The 21,851-nt window shown below is 37.3% G+C and overlaps 1 protein-coding gene across 3 annotated transcripts in view; it reads right to left on the bottom strand.

Annotated features, from left to right (window-relative positions):
• Nucleotides 1-21,851, bottom strand: part of LOC108271088 (cAMP-specific 3',5'-cyclic phosphodiesterase 4D) — an 86,611-nt gene that overhangs the window by 54,736 nt on the left and 10,024 nt on the right. For 2 of the 3 annotated variants that reach the window (XM_017478347.3, XM_017478343.3), the window contains exon 3: nt 19,232-19,437. In XM_017478347.3, coding sequence (XP_017333836.1) covers nt 19,232-19,437 — 206 coding nt within the window. Of the gene's footprint in view, nt 1-19,231; nt 19,438-20,544; nt 20,620-21,851 lie in introns of those variants that run through there. The other variant, XM_053683429.1, reaches the window with a different exon arrangement.

Here is a 21,851-nt window from a genome sequence, read left to right on the forward strand (position 1 = left end):
ATATATAGATAGATTTTATATAGAATAGATAATCATTATACCTGGTCTCCTCCAATATATTGGGGGGGGGGGGGGGGCATGCCACATGATAGGGGAGGCTTGGGGGGCTTTAGTTACAAAAAGTTGAGAACTTTTGCTCTAACATTAGAAGAGTAAAGACCTATTTAGATTCTCGATGAGTGCTATATCTACAAGCTGAATTAATCCATGCTCCAAGTACAATTTGACTTTAATTAAGGGATAAAATGCAATTAGGATCTGAGCATGACTAATTAATAGGGCCTTAAGGTACAAAGATTGAAATCTTTCCTTAATTAATTGTGATCCTCTACCTGTGTTGCAGCGATTAAACTCTAACAAAAAGGTATAAAAGCGATGTTTCGAACTTTTGACAGGCAGTGTGATATTTAACACAATTGATGACCAACTACTTTTTTCACTTTGTTATAAGCATTAAATGCTTTGGCTGATGTGTTCTGCTCTCACACTGGGACTTCACGTGCCTCCCGTGGCTTTGTGGCACCACACTGGCCAACATCCTGTGAGGCAGGTGTCCATGGTGACTATCGATCTCCGTTGGGACACCGCTCACAGACAGACCCCTTTCGTGAGAATATGCTTGTGACAAAGCGTGTCACAGTCTGGTAATTCAAACAGACTTTCTGGAACACAGCGGCAAACTTGATGGGGTCTGAAGCTGCCATGTGATCAAAGGAATATATTCGGGTGTCTAGCTGATGAACCGGGATGTGCATGATTTGGGAATGCCACAAAGCAGGTCCTTTTAGCTATACAAGTTTCTAGTTTCTGAGACCTGTGCAAAGAATGATCCTGGAACCTAGTGTAGTTTTCTCGGGGTTGATATACAGTGCATCCAACTTAGCCACAGGTCTCCTGGTTGGATAGATGGCTAAAGCCGGGTTCACACTGTACGATTTTGGACACGATTTGGTCGTCTGAGACAAATTTTGAGAAGATTCCTATAATCCTAAGCCAAAACCTGTAGTCTTTTATCGCATGTTCCCCGACAGCCGTTGCGATCAAATTTCCCCCCGATTAAATTCTGCCCGTGTCGGAAGATTAGAGGCACAGTCCTGTAGTGTGGCTTCTCATACTCTGTATGAGTCTTCGTGCGTGCGTCAGTTTTTCGCATACAGTCTGACATTAATGACAACTGAGATCCTACAGTGTGACACGGCTTACAGCGGGGCTCATGTTCGTACAATCTCACAAGCAACAGTCGCAAAACACTGTTAAAAATCGCACCGTGTGCTCCCGGCTTTAGTGTGGGGAAAAGAGAGAGTAGAGGTAAGTGCAAGGTAGTGCAGTGGGATAACGGGAAATGAAGGGAAACCGAACTCTGGCTCCTTTTCTGCATGTTAGAACACTTCTGTGCATGTTAGTACACTTCTCAAGAATCACTCGCCATGTATTCACAGGCCTGCGGGTCACAGATGGTTATGGAGAAGGTGGGTGAGCACCCTACTGTGTAACAGAACTCATATCAGATACTGCCATACAGTCACTTCTTCAATTTGGGGAAGGTACTGACATGTATGTACATGCACACAAGAAGGTATCCAGGTGATTCTCACATGCCTCTGGCAGTTAAGAGGGGTGGAACAGAACAAAACATAAGAGGGAGGCTTCTAGTACAAGTAAAGCATTATATTTTGACTTCAAATTGCCAACGTCTACCAACATAGATGCCCAGTATTATTTTATATACCAGTTTGTAAGACACAGTTTGAAGAAAAGTGCTAGACATGATATTACTTAAATACTAAAGTGCTTACGTTGCTGTTCTTATGGATCAGACTGTTATGAGAGCCACATCTACATTTCTTTGTCAAACAGGTTTGGGTGCAAACGCTGTTCAGCAAAAACAAAAGAAAAGCTTAGTCACTGACTGAATGCAGAAGCAAGACTTCACAAAGAATGTCGGGGTTATTTAAATGGAGTATGCAAATTGGAAACTGGTATGCACCATTAGATATGCAGATATTGTGAACAGAACATGATTGGTCATTTCACAGATCGTGCTGTGTGTCAGTAGGCTGAGGATCATGGGAATTGTAGTTTGGGGCTTTGGTGTAGATCAGTGCAAATAGTATAAATTTTCTATCCAATTTATTTTAGGAGTTCTTTTACATAACAGACTATTTTGAAGAAACCCAAGTATTACAATATTTCGTAAATTGAAAATAAAATGTTTAATAATCTTATGGGGCAAAAGTCCCTCAGGAGTAACTTAATATTTTAGTATCTATAGTTAATATAGAATACAGGCTACATTGCACTGAAAAAAAAAGATTCAATAGAACACTGTATATCTAAAATGAGTTTAAATACATTAATTAAAAAAAATAAATAAATAATTTAAAACACAAGTGCATCAAAATGAGAGCAAAACAACATAATTTCTAAAATCTATTTGAGTGATGTTGCTACTTGAATGTGAAACTAATTTATAGGGCTGGGTATTGCGACCAATTTGGCGATTCGATTCGATTCTTATTTATATGGTGTCGATTCGATTCAATATAGATTCGTTATAAATATTTCATTTAAAATGTTAGTTTTGCAGACATGGAATCCATGTTTTAATATAAATGCTGGTAACTGAAACCCTCCTACTTGGCTATATTACTGAAATACACATTTACTTTAACAATAGGGCGCACACAATTATGTTTAATTACTTTTTACTTTTACTTTGAATAACAAAAAATGTAAAATGAAATCATAGATATGTGCATCAGTGCACACAAGGTAAGCACAAACTGCACATTATTGTAAAATATATTTTTTTACCCAGCCGTACTAATTTACATATCGCCCTCTACACTCTCTGTTTAACATGTTTATATGAAATAACATATACAAATTTTATTTTTTTTGTATTTATTAAGATAAATGTTTAATTTATTCATAAACATTTATTCCTCAGGCTGAGTTTTATTTAATCAAGAACAGGTGCACAGCTACATAAAATCTAGAAAATTACGGGGGGGGGAAATGGGGGGGAAATCGGAGGAGCTAAAATTACTCATATTGGTGTTTGCATTATTTGATATTTAATTTGTAGTTAATGCAGAATCTTTTTGGTCCACCTCCTAAACCTTTTAAAAGTGCACATAATAAATATACTATGTCTTAACCAATCAGCTTGATCTCATAACATTTGTCAAATAATTATTCACAATTTTCTTAGCTATATAATGACCCAGGTGTCACGACTTCAAGGCGGAGACAGATTCAAGTGCAGATTAGATTTTAATTAATACCAAAACAAAACAGGAACTATGAATAGGTAGCAAAACACTAAGGCAAAGAATAACCGTGAAACAAAGACCATAAACACAGCAACAAAAACAACGGCAAAGACAGATAAACATGACGTGATTCAGGTGGTCATGTGACTGTGATGCAGTAAGGTATCTGTACTTCTGTAGTTCAGAGTTCCTTCTCTGATATACATGACACCAGGTATACCATCATTCTGAACAAACAGTCAGAATATTTCCAGCAATATAAACTACAACACCGCTTTATTTCTCAATATATACGTTATGCCTTATTTCTTCATTTGTTACCCAAGCACGCAGATATTACTGTGTCTCAGCACTGACCTTCAGGTGAAAGAAAGTGAGAAAGCGTCAAATCATCAGTATCATACCAGAACACGACACCTTCAAGACAAACCCACCACGGGAATTTCAAGCTCATTTACAAGCCATGAAAAGGTGAGAAACGCCAGTATTCTTAACCTGGCTTGTATCTCTCGACCGCAAGACTGAGAGCAAAAAATATGTTGTTTTATATATCAGTATTGAGAAAACATCCATGTCATGCCCTTGCAAATCCAAACTCACAGCTAGCTAAAAGTCCCACCATCAGATTGACAAATAAGGCCAATTTAAATTTGGATTGCCACAAACCGGTGTTTTATATAAGTCTCCTGGGCTATTCCTTCACAAAGCAGGATGTCTGGCATGCTGTTGATTCATTATTACTGCCTGTTCCCAGAGGCTATGAGATGCACAGATTGCTTTCAGCATTCCTGTCTGCACCATGTGGTCAGGCTTGTACTGCGTTAACTGCAGTGTTATTCACCAATCTAGATTGATTAGAAAGTACAGTCGAACAGCATACGGGAAGTGTTTACAGTGGTTTACCTTTTACATAACACTTATAACTTGAAATTTGCAGACCTAAAGCATACGCATGTCATTAGAATAGGAAGGACATCAGCTTCCCAATCTAGTTAAAAATGTCATAAATATTCAGCGTTGTCTCATACAATCCAATATGCTTGTTATTACAACTATTTGATCCTGATAGAGGGAAGGATTTCCAGTGCAATGATCTCGTGCTTTAATTCCTTTAGCCAGATCCTCAATGGTTTCTTAGTCCTATAGAAATGCACTACATGGGGTAGAAAATGTTAGACCCTGCCCAGTAGGACGTGTCCAATAGGAAACCTCTGTTTTTGAACAATTTGTCAAATGTTTAGTCCTTGTTGAAGAGTTATTTGTCAGCCAACTGCTCTCAAACAGAAATAAACATTACTACTATTACTATTATTGCTACTACTACAATTACTACTACTACAATTACTACTACTACTACTACTGCTAGTATTATTATACCCAGGGTTGGCTCGGATAAATGGTATAAAAGGCATCAATATAAAGGTTTAATTTTTTGCATCTACATCAGACTTGTTTTCAACCCATGTCAATGACACATCCGTGCCACATCATCATCAGTGCTTGAGACAACACATGAGAATTATAGTCACTGGTGTAATGAACGCAAATGAAGTGAATCATCCTTTCCCCCCCAACTTGCCTAAACTAAAAGTAATCAAACTGCAAATTATACAAAAGGACTGATCATAGACACAGATTAGTTTGTTGTTGTTTTGAACGAAAAGGGTTTCTACTTTTCGAACTCTGTAGAGAATTGCAGACTTGCAGAAACATTTAATCACCAATGCCGTCTATCTGTCTTCAAGCGTGTGTAACAGTGAAATAAATATTTGCCTTTAATTATTTGTCTCATCTTGTGATTATTTGCATACATTCTATTTCATATTATGCTAATGATGCTTAGGCTGTTTCGACAGATGATGTACAAACCCCATTTCCAGAAAAGTTGGGATATTTTCTAAAATGCAATAAAAACAAAAATCTGTGATTTGTCAAGTCTCTTGGAAGTTTAATTAACTGACAAAAGTACAAAGAAAAGATAGTCAATGTTTTCACTGACCAACTTACTTTGTAAATATCAACAAATTTAGAATTTGATGCCTGCAACACGCTCAAAAAAAGTTGGGAGAGAGGCAAAATAAAAGTTAAATGGAATATTCAAATATTCCTTTTACAGAATAATAAGGTTAGTTGGTAACAGTGGAGGGTTTCAGGATTGGGCATAAAAGGAGCATCCACTAAAAGCTCAGTCTTTGCAAGCAAGGATGGGTCACCACTCTATGCCAAACTTTGTTAGAGAATTGTCAGTTAGTTAAAAAAAAAAAAAAAAGAATTTAAGTGGTTCACCATCTACAGTGCATAATATTGTGAAAAGATTCAGGGAATCCGGAAAAATCTCACTGCGTAAAAAACAAGGCCGGAAACCACTGCTGAATTTTCTGCGGCCTTCCTGAGAAAGGCATTGCCCGAGAAATCGTGCTACTGTGATAAATATAACCACATGGGCTCGGGAGTACTTTGGAAAGCCGTTGTCACGTAATACAGTCTGCCGAGCTCATCTCAGATGGACTGAAAGGCAGTGGAAACATCAGATGAGTCCATGTTTCAGCTTGTTTTCGGGAAAAACGGATGTCGAGTTCTCCATGCCAAAGATGAAAAAGACCAACCAGATCAGCGAGAGGTGCAAAAGCTAGCATCTGTGATGGTATGGGGGTGCATCAGTGCCCACGGCATGGGTGTCTTGCATATGTGTGAAGGTACCATTGACACGGAGGCAAATATTGGGATTTTAGAGAGACATATGCTGCCATCAAGGCAACGTCTTTTCACAGGAAGTCCATGGTTATTTCAGCAGGACAATGCCAGGCATATTCTGCACGTGCTACAACAGCATGGCTTTGTAGACAGAGAGTGTGTGTGCTTGACTGGTCTGCCAGCAGTCCAGATCTGTCTCCTATTGAAAATGTATGGCGCATCATGAATAGGAGAACCAGATGATGGAGACCACGGAGTGTTGAGCAGCTGAAGTCTTGTATCAAGAAAGAATGGACAAAAATTCCACTTGCAAAATTGCAACAATTAGTATTCTCAATTCCCGAATGATTAAAAAGTGTAATTAAAAGGAAGGGTGATGTAACACAGTGGTAAACATATCTCTGTCCCAACTTTTTTGGAGTATGTTGCAGGCATTAAATTTTTTAAATTTGTTTACATTAACAAAATACAATTAAGTTGGTCGGTCAAAACATTCGAAATCTTTTCTTTGTACTTTTGTCAGTTAAATAAAGGTTCAAAAGAATGAACAAATCACAGATTTTGGTTTTTATTGCATTTTAGAAAACATCCCAGCTTTTATGGAACTGGGGTTTGCATTTCTCTATTCTTGTGTTTTGATACGATGTGCCACTGTTACTGAACACATCAAGGTCAGAGGGGAAAGCACTCCCAGCATTAGGTCTGCTTCTTTCTTATCTCTCTCCCTCCCTTCACTTCTGTATATGAGATAGCATCTACACTGTGTGAATGAGCTGGTGAAACCTTTGTGAGAAAAAAAAAGATTTGAAGATTCTTCAAGCACGTAATAAACATCAGATTTGAAGATGAACACCGGTCTCCTGTATCATAACTCAGTGGTTTTCACAGTGGGGGCCGCCAGGTGGCACCCGGGGGGGGGGCTCAACAGTTTGGTGTGAAAGATAAATAAAATACATGATTTTTTCTTTCTCACTCTCACACAACCACACACACACACACACACACACACACACACACACACACACACACACACAATTAATTCCTAATGTAATGTAATGTAAAGATGTAAGATGTAACTATTAATAATAAAAAAGGGGGGATATATTCAGAAGTCTGTATTTTTTTATGTGTTTTAAAGACATCTTGCAAAATGTGGGCCTCGGTCAAATGTTAATGCTATTTGGGGGGCCTTACCCTGGAAAAGTTTGGGAACCCCTGTCCTAACTCATTGTTTCTGAATTTTTAAAAATAATTTGCCCCATGTTATTCTTATTTGGGCATATATGAGACCTTGTGAAATTATGCATTGCTGAACCCTAATAGTTTAGTTGTTGAGCTAATGATAGATACAACTTTAGATACAACTACAACTACTACAACTATGAGTACTAGTACTATTACTACTATGACTACTACTACTACCGTTACTTATAATGTAGGGCTGGGTAAAAAAATCGATTCTCCAATTTTAATCTATCTTCAATATAATGAAATGATATTGATTTGGGAAATCCCTGAATCGATTCTTAATGCGCGTGCTTTACTTGAGAGGATGTGGATATTATCTGTACTTCGCCTCTCGTCCTGAGCACGTCGCCATCTTTCATGTTTTGAATTTTGAAAATGGTTTTATTTCTTAAACATTTCAAGTTGCTAATGAGTTTCACTGTTGCACATTTACACTGTTTTTATTATTTTACAATAATGTGCAGTTTGTGCTTCCCTTGTGTGCACTGATGCACATATCTATGATTTCATTTTACATTGTTTGTTACTCAAAGTAAAAGTAAAAATTAATTAAATATATTTGTGTGTGCCCTATTGTTAAAGTAAATGTGTATTTCAGTAATATTGCCAAGTAGGAGGGTTTCAGTTACCAGCATTTATATTAAAACATGGATTCCATCTCTGCAAAACTAACATTTTAGATGAAATGTTGATAACTAATGGATATTGAACCCAATCGAATCGAATCGAAACCATATAAATAAAAATCAAATAGCCAAATTGGTCACAATACCCAGCCCTATTATAATTAAATATAAGAATAAAAATACAAATAAGAATTCATAGTAGTCATATTAGTCATCAGCAAATAAGTACAGTACAATGCTAGCCTATAGGTCATTTTCAGCAGAAAATTAGGGGATCGATAAAAAGAAAAACTGTATAAATGACTATTGTGGTTCTATTCCTGGAAGCCTTTTAATAAAACATGAAAAACCTTAAATAATATGTTAGGGTTCTACCGGTTAAGACCCTATATGACTACACCTGTTACACTTTCATACTAAACTGTACCATTACTTGTCACTCAGGTGGAACCCTCAAGATGTATTCTGTACCTTTAGTATGTTAAAATTATGACAAATAACGTGATTTAAATGAGCTTAAAGTCAACCAATTTTATAATGTAGTCAACTAAGTTAATCAACCTTAAATTAGTAATTAGAAACCTAACTTATGCATCTTTAAAGCTCATTAAAATAAAAAAATTAAAAACTGTGGTCTTGAAGGTCTTGCTATGTGCCTTCAATGAGTTACAAAAATTGCACAAAATGCACTTGTATCACTTGGTATCAAGCAATGGTTAATAGAGAACAACACCAGAGCCCAGAGTAGTCTACACAGAAACAACACCACAAAACTAGCTGCTTAGCTGATATGATCTGGGTAACTCTTATTTAACCACATAGGGTAACATTCATCTGTCAGATCACACCATGAAAAAATACCCTGCATTTAAAAACAGCATTCAGTCAATGTCATCTCATGTCCTAACTCTAACCATGATTTAAACATTTTCTGACAGACCATCACATTTTAAAAGGTAATATGAGATAATAGGAAAAGCCGCATGATGTATGCTGTAAGAGAGAAGTGACAAGCTGATCTTTCGAAGGCAGGGTGCAGCTGGCTCATTCAAATATGCTTCATCGGTTATCAAATCAAACAGTAATAGATGACTATGTCACTGGTTTTTCCATTCAAGTCTTGGCCGTGTATCAAAGACTCATTACAAAAGAAATAGATGAGAAGTATCTTTTCAAATACAAGGCAATGGCTGGCATGTTAGGAGACGCAGTAGAGGAAAAGGAAGTGTTTATCTGTACTGGAGGATGTGGTAAAAATGTTCAGATGGTTATCTTCATTGCAGCATAGATCAGTAGAAATCTGATACACTGGAGAGAAAGATTCTTCTTCTGTATTATCTGTCTGCAAGTAGCCAGTATAATAGTGTATCTTTCTGATTTACAACAAAGTGGCCTTCGCTTATACTATTATGGCTCTACTACAGGCGTAGAAAATACTTTTATGGGAGGAAAGATGTCAGGGATTCATGTGATCACCTCTATGCAATGTCCTAAAATAACACAAAATACAGTACATCACAAACTTGAATACATGGATAATAAGGCTGCACATACAGCTCCTGGGATTTTTATGCACAACAGATTTGATTTAGCTTGATTTTGCACGGAATAATGCAACAAACAAAATTCATTCAAAACATTCAGTGAGCGGTAATTCTAGGGGTGAAAATGCCTGGTTGATGAGAGACGTCAGAGGAGAACGGCCAGACTGTTTTGAGTTGACATTAAGGTTGTGGGAACTCAAATAACCACTCTTTACAACAGTGACGAGCAGAAAAGCATCTCAGAATGCACAATACATTGTTAAAAGTCACTGAGATCACATATTTTCCACATTCTGATGTTTGATGTCAACATCAACTGACTCTCTGAAGCTTGTACAACTGTGGTCGCGCTGTTGATCACAGATACTTTGCTGCACATCTGTGGTTCAATACCTGCTGTTTTTGTAATGTTTTCCCTGGGGTTAGTATGCATGTATGTATGTATGTATCTATCTATCTAGCTATATGTCTATTTTATGCATTACAAGTTGCTGGCACATGATTGGATAATTGCACGAATGACAGGGTTACAAGTGTTCCTATTAAAATGACCGGTGAGTGTAGCTGGGGTGTTTATTTGCTTACAACTTTTTTAAAATGAGCTATGGAAAATACTCAAGTCAACCAAAATCATGAAAAAGATAGAATAAAAAACAGCAGGGTAGAAAATGTATAAAATCAAAATGGGCTTTAAAGATGACTGTGCTTGTTTACAGAGCAAAATGTTCTCTCAGTCTGTTAAATGTGGAACATGGGGAACATTAAAGAATACACCAAAGAAAATGAGGCAAGTGTGTGTTGCCTTTACTAAATCGGGAAATGTCTATAAAAAGAGTTCATTCACTTTACATATACTGGATACTGCAATACACTGGAGATTTTTTTTCCACATACATAGACACACACATGTGGAATATATTGTACGATGTAAACTGCATAATAAAATAGTTTTTTTATATCACTCATTATGTGGCTCTGTAAATTGCCGGAAAGGCGGGATAGTGTACAGCTGATACTTATTTTGAGGAGCACATGCCAGTAATGATTCAAAAGGTTTCATGCCATAAGAAGCATGATTAAGCTCAAATCAGAACAAATCCTGCTTGAGCAAGTCACAAAGACCTAGAAAAGATCTCTGACACCGTGCTATATAAACTTTTAAATGAGTGAACCACATCTAAAATGAATAAAGTTGGCCCAGTGTTATCTAAAGTTATTAAAAAAGAAGGTGAGATTAAAGGTTTAACCATTAAAGGTTAAAAGAGACATGATAATGTATGCTCAGACTATTAATAAACGTGTGACTAGGCTCTGCAAGCAAGCCATTTCCTCTCAGCAAGCTTAAGGAACCTGTACATATGTCCATCTGCCCACCTTCACACTGACCCTTATTCATTGTAGTTGTGTAGAAATGAGAGCACATCACAGCATGCAGCATTTGAGAGCAAAAGATGAATCCGCTTCAGCTGCGTGAAAACAAACTCCCGTCCATTCACCCTTACTTACACACCCCAAATTACTCTCATATACATCTAATCTACATGAAACGCATCCTAATTTATGCACATGTTGTGAAAGTGAGCCAGTAACAGGAAAGAATTTAAAGACATACAGTCAGATTAGGGCTGCACAATTAATCGGATTTCGATCGCAATTAAGATTTTGACTGCCCGCGATTAAATGAACATGATCGACTGCGATACTGATGTTTAAAGTTCGTCCTCCGCTCATAGAAAACTCCGCTGTTTTCTCCACTCAAATCACGCGCTTCCTACACTTACAGCCAATCACATAGAGCGGCGCAGGGATGACGTCATTTCGTAATGCAAAAATGGTGATGGCGATTTAGCCCTCGAACTGCCAGTTTCTCTGCGAGCTCCAGTGCTTGCGCGAGGAGAAATCATGACACTAGCTAGCACAATGCTAAATGGCACTACAGAGGTTGTCGGGGACATTAAACCTCATCACGCCGAACGGGAAAAAACTTTGCAGATAAACTCAGGGCTCTACAGTGCGACCATTTCACTCGCATTTGCGTCTGTGAATAAATATTTATTCGCACCGGTATGAGTGACCTGTTCAGAGTTGTATAATACAATCGGAATAAAAACTACAGGAAGTCCAAAATGCATCTACACCACGCAACAGTTACTTTCACACTGCTTTTCATCTCCTCAGTCAATCGAACAAGTGTGGAAATACTGCAGAGAAGCCTTTATGATGACGAGTAACACTGCACATCATCTGCTTCAACTTCCCGATCTCACAACTGCCATCTTTTATTGATCACGCACTATGTTCCTAAATTCTGTCATAATTGACAAGCTCAAGTTTTCTCATGCCTACTTGTGTGTTATATTGTGGCACATTAACACAACCATCTTTAAAAAAAAACAAACAAAAAAAACCACTAAACTTCAACTGTGCTCCTAAATTTTTGTAATATCCTAAAAGAAACTGTCTTGCGTCTCTCCTACTGTAAACACTGTTATTGTCTTTTCTGCATTCGCCTGAATTGTTTTCATTTAGTTGGATATTGTTATATTTGATGCATATTTTCATTTGGTTAATGGCATTTTTATTTATCTTATATTTTGGGTACAAATTTATTTATATTTTGCTTCTGTGAAATGAAGCACTTTAAGGATCAGTCTAATTTGATGTAAAGATTTGCACATTAGCAGGAATGCAGCACAACATGGAGGTGAAAGCAGTGGTCTGTTTATTTAAATGTGAAAGTACAATAAAAATATGTTGTCCCTAAAATGAATGAATAATTGTGATAAATAATCGAGATCTCAATATTGATCAAAAATAATCGGGATTATCATTTTGGCCGTAATCGTGCAGCCCTAAGTCAGATCCAACGAAAAAGTAAACACGACAGGGAATAAACACATTATAGTGAAGTCGTGAAAGAGGTGCTTGTGTCCGAGGTTGCTGAACATGATGTTCTTTTTTGATATCCTCAAAAGCAGTACAGAAGGTACGTGGACAAAAAGACTATATGAAATTATACAGAATTATACTGTTTCAAGGTAGGAAAGGATGGTTCAAAGGATGGCTTGCCTCTTCTTTTTACTGAGATTAATATACGGCCCCAATTCCAAAAAAGTTGGGACGCTGTGTAAAATGTAAATAAGAATAGAATACAATGATTTGCAAATCTCATAAACCCATATGTTATTCACAATAGAACATAGAAAACATAACAAATGTTTAAACTGAGGAAATGTACCATTTTAAGAAAAAAAGAGGATCATTTTGAAATTGATGGCAAAAAAGTTGGGACGGGGCGAAAAAAGGCTAGAAAACTAAGTGTTACTGAAAAGAAACAGCTGGAGGTTAATTGGGAACAGGTCTGTAACATGACTGGGTATAAAAAGAGTCATTAGAAAGGCAGAGTCTTTCAGAAGTAAAGATGGGCAGAGGTTCACCAATCTGAGAAAAACTGCGTCTACAATTTGTGGAACAATTATTATTATTAATATAATTATATATTACAATTATTAGTCCCCTATAAACTGAGTATTTCCTCAGCATCCTCTCCTTCATTCTCACTATCAAAGTTTATTAGACAAAGAAAATGCAGCTTGTCATGTTACCAACAATGCTTCATGAACACTGTGTTCCTGTGTTGAGAAGCTAAAAAAGAATAGCTTTGCATTATAATTTGTGCTTTAAAATGGCACAATGATATCCGGCCTAAGTTTGTAGTTTGTTTGCCCAAGGGCTCTGTATCTACATCCTCAGCCAAGCTCTTATACACAAATACATCTCATACTCTCTTTGAAGCACTAAATGATCTAATAAAGATTTATGTCCATGCAACCTGAATCACATTCTCAAATTACATGTTGACACTAAGGTGTATTACCTATTACATGATGAAATTGATATTGATTTTTGATTTTAGGACTGCAGATCAAGCATTATTCAGACTGTTAAAATGTCATCCTCAAATTTCCACACACTCCAACCTGAGGGGAGATGTCTGATCATACAGACAAAAGTTGGTAGAATTTGCGTATGCTCGTTTTGTGATCAGATTTGGCCGTACACAACGTCGAATAAGCACCAGCATAATTTTGAAATTAAAGGTCCAAACTGTACTTCCCTTTCTGTTTTCTTTTAAAATGTGATCACATTAAAAATCAGATGACAATAACCGATGTTGTATTATTACCAAAAAAACCCCCCAATAACATATTGTTCATATCACTCTATGGCTTCTTTCATTTTCACGTCACAGACATGTGTATATGTACAGTGCAGTTGACAGGAAATTGGAGATTGAGGTTAAAGACCATGAGGTTAAACTATAGGCTCTCAGTTTTCTTGAGCCTAGTTATCCTATTACAGGAAATCAAAAATTATTTGTCAGATTTCCTTAATAATTCATAAAACTTGTTTACCACTTGCTTTCAAATCCAATTTGCCTGCACTTTACAAAGAAAAAAAAAACATAACAAGACATCTGTAATTTTCTTTTGTGATTGCCTTTTAGTCATATAATTTTTTTAAAAAAGGTTATTGCCTTCAGAGTTATCATCATTCTTTGAATAATGCCATGTAATGCACGGTAATACTGATTATTGGTATAATTTTTTTTACATAAATCTCATATCATCTAATTTATTTCTGTTGTTACAACAGCTTGATTTAATAAAACCTATCAGTCTTTCTTTGAATATTGCTTAGTGAAACAGCCTAGAGGCATGTGCTTCTTATAAACAGAACAATAAACAGAACAATATTTCCATCCTGGAGATGATATTTCGGGTCCAATAAACTTAATACAAACTATAATTAGTGACCATCCTCGACTGTATTTTCGCTGACTGTTCCTAGTAAACAGATGGGCTCCATAGCAACATCATCTGTACCTAATCTTCAATATATTTGGCAGTAAGAGTGCAGTAAAGTGGACAAATGCAAGATAGGATGAGTAGAGGGTTGCGGCATAGCAGGAGATCTGCGCAACCTGCCTGTCTGGAAAAGTAGCCTCACATGTGGACCTCATGTGGCGTTGCTGCTCAATATGTAATAGCATGGATGACAGCAGGAGGCTCCTGCTTCTACTTGTATGGTCTAAAAAGATCTGTGTTGCCCAACATGACAGGGGAACAGTGGGGAGAGACTGACCGACTCTAATGCAACGCTAATTCCCAGGATCTCTGTTTATCAGCTTGATTTCTGGCAGAATAGTGTTCACAAACTAAAGAATAAAAACAATATATCAATTAAATTAAATAAACAAGCTGTATAAATAGAACACGTACATATACGTCCAGTGACATACAGCCATCCCATAATATTAACTAAGACCAATATTGTATACCGTATATTCCTGCCACCAGAACGCCAGCTCTAGCTGATGATGCCTCATACATATGCCGAGTGACCTCAAATTATTTTCTATACCTTGCCTATGTGAACTGAGTCAGCTGGTGTGGGGGATATAAATGGCATGGGACGATAGGAATTCAGCATTAATAAATAAAAATACAAAAAGTACAGAAATAAATGAAGACAGAGCACTGTGAGTCATGTTCATACACCTACCTTTATGCTCTTTGTGATTCAATGCTATTCAAAACTCAATGCTAAACAATCAGCACTGCCAGCTTTCCTCACATACTTGCAAAAGAGGCACATTTGCATAACCTGCATCTAATGGAGTGCAGATAAACAGAACTCTTTCATGGCAAAAGTAAGGAAAATTTGTCTTTACATTGTATGGCGCAAGTGTTACCAAGGGGATAAACATCAAATGTCTGGCAAAGCTTAATGGCTGAGTTTCTTCTATTATGCTCGCTCTCCTTTGCGCTATTGTCTTGTAATGTTCAAATATTGTCTCACTCTCTTATGATCACCGACAAATCCCCAGTGTTGAGTTATCAGTCACAGTGTTTGAGTCCAAAAAAACAAACAAACAAAAAACCCTAGTAAATGGCACTTTCCTTTGTTGCACCATCTGAACAGCTAATTTGTATGTTTTCAAATCAAAGAAAATCGTATTGCTCTCACACACACGCGCACACAACCACACACAGTAAGATATGCAGTACAATGCATTTTACGACCATAAAATATATATAAACGATATCAAAAAGTGTGGTATAACGTGCAACACCATGCGGCGCAGCATCGAGCCGAAGTAGTTATGAAAAAGCTAACAATATTATGTAAACATTTATCAATACAGGGCATGCTGTGTGTATTACCGAGTGTTTTACCTAGAAAGATTCAAGTAAGCTTTATTTATTTATTTATTTATTTATTTTTAAAAACTGTCCGTTTATCTATATTAAACGTAGAAGATGGAATCTTGAAGGTAACACCAGACCAACAACGAAAGGAACCATTTAGAATTGAAATTTTTTTTTTTTTTTTTTTTAAATTAAAATAAATAAATAAAAATACTGCTAATTCAACATGTTCTAATTCAGTCTTGAGGGGGATCTAGGTGTATGGTATGACCACATGATGAGAAAGAAGAACAGAACAGACCTAGCTACAAACCTCTCAGGCAATTTGAGGCAATGGAGGAATATTACACTGGGTAATAGCAGGTGGATTTATGGACTTATCTAGCCTACATGTTTATAATAAGACATCATGAAACAAAACCACATGGGTTCATTCAGGAGTTGGTGTAAAGCACTGTAAAGCATGGGACACTGCAGAATTTACCGTTGGTGTAGAGATGATGGCCAGGACATTCGTGGCTTTTTCAGTCCGGGCCGGTGACTGTCCACAGTTCTGTTGGGACCCAGGTAGCGCTCGTTGTCGGAGTGATAGCGCTGCTTGATGCGAATGTGAGTCCGCGGTTGTCTCCACAAATGTTTGGGTGGTTTGGCGAAACCGGCGCCTTCCCGAGTAAGCGCCGCGCACTCCATGCTCTCCTCACTGCACTACACACACTATCCGATCTACTACAGATTACTGATACACCGGAAGTTAGACGATCGCCACGGACGGAGCTGTTCACACGCCGTTGGTGCTGAAAAGTTGCACGAAAACAAAAGTGATCTGCAAACACAGTGCGACTATTTAAAAAAAAAAAAAAAAACACCAAAAAAATAAATAAAAATAAATAGCTAATCCGATCACCCTGTTGATCAAGGCCACGCTGATTCAATCTTACGTGCGATCCGATGAATCTGATCGTCACTCATATATATGATAGGCTACTATAGTACTATAATGTCCTTAAAGCGCAGCGTGTTAACCGAACTGACTCAGTCCATGCTTCTGTTCTGCTCAGAGCTGAAAGGCGACGTCCGATCTGCTCAGCTGAGTAAGAAGTGGAGAAACTGAATCAGTCTGATCAAACTAACGCCCAGCCTGCATTACATCAGCACACGTATTAACCTCACAACTCTCTCTCTCTCTCTCTCTCTCTCTCTCTCTCTCCTATCTCTCTGTCCCCCCCCTCTCTCTCTGTCTCTCCTCATCTCTCTCTCTCCTCTCTCTGTCTCTCTCTCCCTCTCTCTCTGTCTCCCCCCCCCTCTCTCTGTCTCCCCCCCCCCCCTCTCTCTCTCTCTCTCTCTCTCTGTCCCCCCCCCTCTCTCTCTCTCCTATCTCTCTGTCCCCCCCCCTCTCTCTGTTTCTCCTCATCTCTCTCTCTCTCTCTCTCTCTCTCTCTCCTATCTCTCTGTCCCCCCCCTCTCTCTCTGTCTCTCTTCATCTCTCTCTCTCTCTCTCTCTCTCTCTCTCTCTCTCTCTCTCCTATCTCTCTGTCTCCCCCCCCCCCTCTCTCTCTCTCTCTCTCTCTCTCTCTCTCTCTCTCTCTCTCTCTCTCTCTCCTCTCTCTCTCTCACCTCTCTCTCTCCCCTCTCTCTCTCTCTCTCTCTCTCTCCTCTCTCTCTCTGTCTCTCTCTCTCTCTCTCTCTCCTCGACATTCATGAAAAACAAAGCAAGTAAAGTGCAAAACAGACACATTCAGTTCACGTTAGTGTGGTAACTATGATCAAGAACACAGCACATTTGAAATCCGTATAGTTTGGGAGGAACCCTTAAAGTTAGCTTTATGTACAGTAGAACCCTACACAGTGTTTTCTCTATCCAAGAACAACCCCCCCCCCCCACCCTTTTTTTGGAAGATGCAAACAATTAAATATTCAACCAAACCCTAAAGAACCCTTTAAAAAAAAAGCCGAGGCAAGGCAAGTTCATTTGCGTAGCGCATTCTGTTCACAAATCTGATTCAAAGTGCTTTACATAGCCCAGCTAAAAGTAAATAAAAAAAACCAAACAACCCAAAAAAGACAAAGACAATAAAAAACTCAAAATAAACAGCTATGAAGACATAAAGGAAATGAAAGAGATCAAATAGATTTATGGATGTGTAAATAATTCAAAGACCCCTTTCCCCTTAATAATGTAGATCATAGACGTCGTTTTAACATACATTACTGTACATTGTGCAGTTACAATAAATATCTTGCTTTTTTTTGGTTGACTTTTTGTTCGTTGACACAAGAATCTGAATAATCATCCTGGATTGATTAAAGATCCATTAATCAAAAGGTTCTTCATGAAAACAAAAATAATTCTTCCATGGAATCGCAAGGACCCTTTCCTGGCACCTTACTTTTTCAGTTAAGAATGATATGGATCAAGTTTGAGCTAAAAGTAAAATATTTACACTGTGTTTTTTTTTTTTAAGGGTTATTTGCGACTTTAAGGGTTTTGGCTCCCTAAATGGTTCTACTTAATGTTTTATTTAAGGCTTCTTTAAAAGCTCACTGGATATTTAATGGGTCTTAGCCTCCAAATAAGGTTCTACTCTCCTGACAAGGAAATAGGGTTCTACATAGACCCTTCTGTCCTCACTAGTGTGTCAGAAGTATAACGATGCAATGCTCCACTATAAGAATTGAAACCGTGAGTGTGTACATAGTGTTCCATTATTATTATGTAATAAATAAATGTAAAAACTATTACAGAATAAATAAATGTTTAAAAAGAATGATTTTGTAATAAAGTTTTTAAATAATAAAGAACAAACAGAATGAAGAATTAAGGAAAGCATTACATATACAATACTACAATACAATGTTTGTCTTTCAAGGCATATGTCAGGATTTATACTCAACTAAAAAAAAAAAAAACTAAAAAAAAAAAACATTGCAACATTGCAATTGTCTGGATTGATGCACTTGCAATAGATTTTAATGCTATTAAACACTAAACATGAACAGCTAAACAGTAAGTGAGTGGAAGAAAAGCACCTGAGAGGAATAGCTACCCTTTGCTGACATTGCTGACCTTTCTCCCACTTAATCTTCCTGCCATTTGATATGACGAGCAATTAACATTTATTTGAGTGGGGGAAGTTATGAGAGCAGCTGCAAAAGAAGCAATTCAGGCTTCCTGTTGTGGGTTCTGATCAGGCATATGCCACTGGCCTTTGACTCCGGCATGGCTGCTTTGTATCAGCAAGCTTCAGCCACACTGAGTAATGTGATATATGGACGCATGCACCAAAGCACAGTAAAGGAGCTGATTTCTCATAATCTCTGCCAGTGAGAGAGATGGCAGCAGGACGTGACCCAACTGCTGCTTGGCTGATATCACAATCAGCTACTTTCCGGCACTGAGCTCAGTACTGAGAGGAATAACTATATAGAATAATACTGGACATGTATTCATATTTGTGTAATCGTGACATTACATTTAAACAGATTGTATGAAGAGAAATGTCCATTAAGGTCTGCCACAGCAGAAAAAAAAAAACTCAGAAAGCGTACCATGCCAGCATGTCAGTGTTTACCTCCATTCAAAGTTGAAACCATAAGAAGGTACTGTATGTCTAGTACCATGGATAATCACTTACCTGGGGTCACTACCATCCAGATTTTGTGTCTCAAGGTTGGCCAAGGCTGATTTGTACAGAGCCTCAAGGTCCAGCAGCTTCTTGGTGTCCAGTATGGAGTGGCGACGTGACAGCGGAGGCAGCAGTAGCGGCCCCGAGAACCTTCGGCGCACGGCATAGCTTGGCTTGGGCACTAACTCACAAAATGCCAGAGAGTCACGCCGCCTCTGTGGATGTCAACAGACATACAAACAGAAATGATGACCAGATCTTGATTTCTGGACTTGAAATTCGGACTTTGTCCCAAACACAAAATTCCCGTCAAGTTATTGTTCTTCCTATAATGCCAATCTTTTTTTTTTGAGTGATCGTATGGTGTAGTGTTAACGGTGACTTGACCGTAATTGTGACAAAATATCTTTGTGATGATATTTTGAAAAAATGATTTGTTTATATTAATGTGGCCGTTCTAATATATTATTGTTTCTATAGTAACAACTCACAGATATCCATATGCAATTCACAGATATCCATATAATCAAAGCCAAATAATAATAGTATAAAAACTGTTTAAGAAAGAACAACATATAATCATTAATATTGTGCAGATATATTTAAGGAGACATTTATTTAACATTTATGGAAGGAGTCTCCAGTGTCGGCGCTTTGTCAGTTAGTTTTCCGCCGCAGGAGAATCTTCAGGCCAAAAAAAAAAAAGAGTTCCTCACGGCTTCCTTAGATAGTTTGCTTAACAGCATATTAAGGGTTCTACTTTGTAATAATTTGCATGAATTAAATTGTACAGAATTGCTATAACACGGTCATTTTATGTAAAAATTCTAGCTTTGTGGCACAAGCTTTTTAGACTGGGTGATTGACCTATGAGGACTTTACAGAAGACTGGAACTGTGCAGCGACAAATGCGATGGTTCAATATGAGAATAAATAAACGAATAAATAATCGAACGCAACATGATTATTATCATAATTATTATATAATTATAATCATAATCATAATCAAGTGTGACAATGTAAGATAAAGCTTCATCAGTAAGCATGACTAAAACACACAGTAGGCAGACAAAATGAATCTTACTTGCATGATTAAACAGTTCTGTAATCAATCTTATGTGTATTGCTCAAATCTCAAAATAAACAGTACAATTCTACCGACTATGCGGTAAAATCAAGGCCCAGCCTGCCTTCACAAAAAACGTGTGATCACACACTCACACACTCACAATCTAACCTACTCTTACACATTGTGTCGCCTCTGTAGGCCTGAAAGGTGTCAAACTACTAGAAAAGTGTTAAATTTATATTACATTACTTACAGATGCAGTAGTTTCTAAGTAACACATCATGAAGTAAGTTTCACGCTTCCTTTCCCTGTGAGTGAGCTGATGGATTATGTCATCTGAATCAGAAACCAGAATGCAGCTTTCAAATGTGCAAAGCAAGCTGTGCGACAATATTTTGGTTACAGCTGCTATGTTGACATGTAAGCCTACAGGAGTGATCTGAACAAACTATGGTTGTTGTCAACCAAAACTAAGGTTAGCTTTATGAGGATATATTCCAAAACAGGTTCTTTACTACAAGTCAGTATGATCAAATGGGCTAATCAATGACTGAGAATAAATGCCATATACATGCGCTTCATTTACTGGAACAGAAATTAACTGCTACTCAGTCATTTCAGTTCAAGCGTACTGGGAACTCGCCCTGAAGGACATACGTGAAACTCGAGGATCTTTCCATACCTTCAAATATCAGATTACAACAAAAGTTGTAATAGAAATAATACTATTATAGAACAAGTTATTATTAGTGGTCAACTTTAAGAGCCAGCGTGGGTGACTGATAAAATGATGATATTGGAATGATATTTTAAGACATAATCCATCTTTATTCATCATAAACATTACTAAAAGATGTATGACTCATTACACATTAACATAAAACTGGTTTATTACACATTAACATTGCTTTATCTCATATCATGATCAGAAAATTTACATCAGGCTATTTTTCATTTGTAAATATCAATAAAGTCTACTTAGGCTACCTTTTCATACACCCATCCAACATGGCTGAAAGAAGGGCACTTTAATCTATTAAAATCTTCTATGACATTTTTCAAAAATATTTCACCACTGATTTTAATCTAACTGTAGATTATTATGTGGTAATTTTTAAAATATGCAGAAAGGTCTTTCTTTCTTTCTTTCTTTCTTTCTTTCTTTCTTTCTTTCTTTCTTTCTTTCTTTCTTTCTTTCTTTCTTTCTTTCTTTCTTTCTTTCTTTCTTTCTTTCTTTCTTTCTTTCTTTCTTTCTTTCTTTCTTTCTTTCTTTCTTTCTTTCTTTCTTTCTTTCTTTCCAGGTTGTGTCAGCGTGCATCTAGACTGAGGGGGTTGTTTTTTTTCTTCGAGGTGAGTGGAGATATGAAGCTCATGGGACAAAGAATTTATTTGTTATTTAATTATTATCTTTCACATTTATTAACGTGAAAGATACACTTACAGCCATGCAATTACAACATTCATTCATTCATTCATCCTTAGTAACTGCCTAGTTAGGGTCACTGGGACTTAGAATTAAGCTACTAGTTTGTTTATATTTTGGGAAACTGAACCAACTAT

This window comes from Ictalurus punctatus, chromosome 10, assembly GCF_001660625.3.
Source record: "Ictalurus punctatus breed USDA103 chromosome 10, Coco_2.0, whole genome shotgun sequence".
Lineage (NCBI taxonomy): Eukaryota > Metazoa > Chordata > Actinopteri > Siluriformes > Ictaluridae > Ictalurus > Ictalurus punctatus.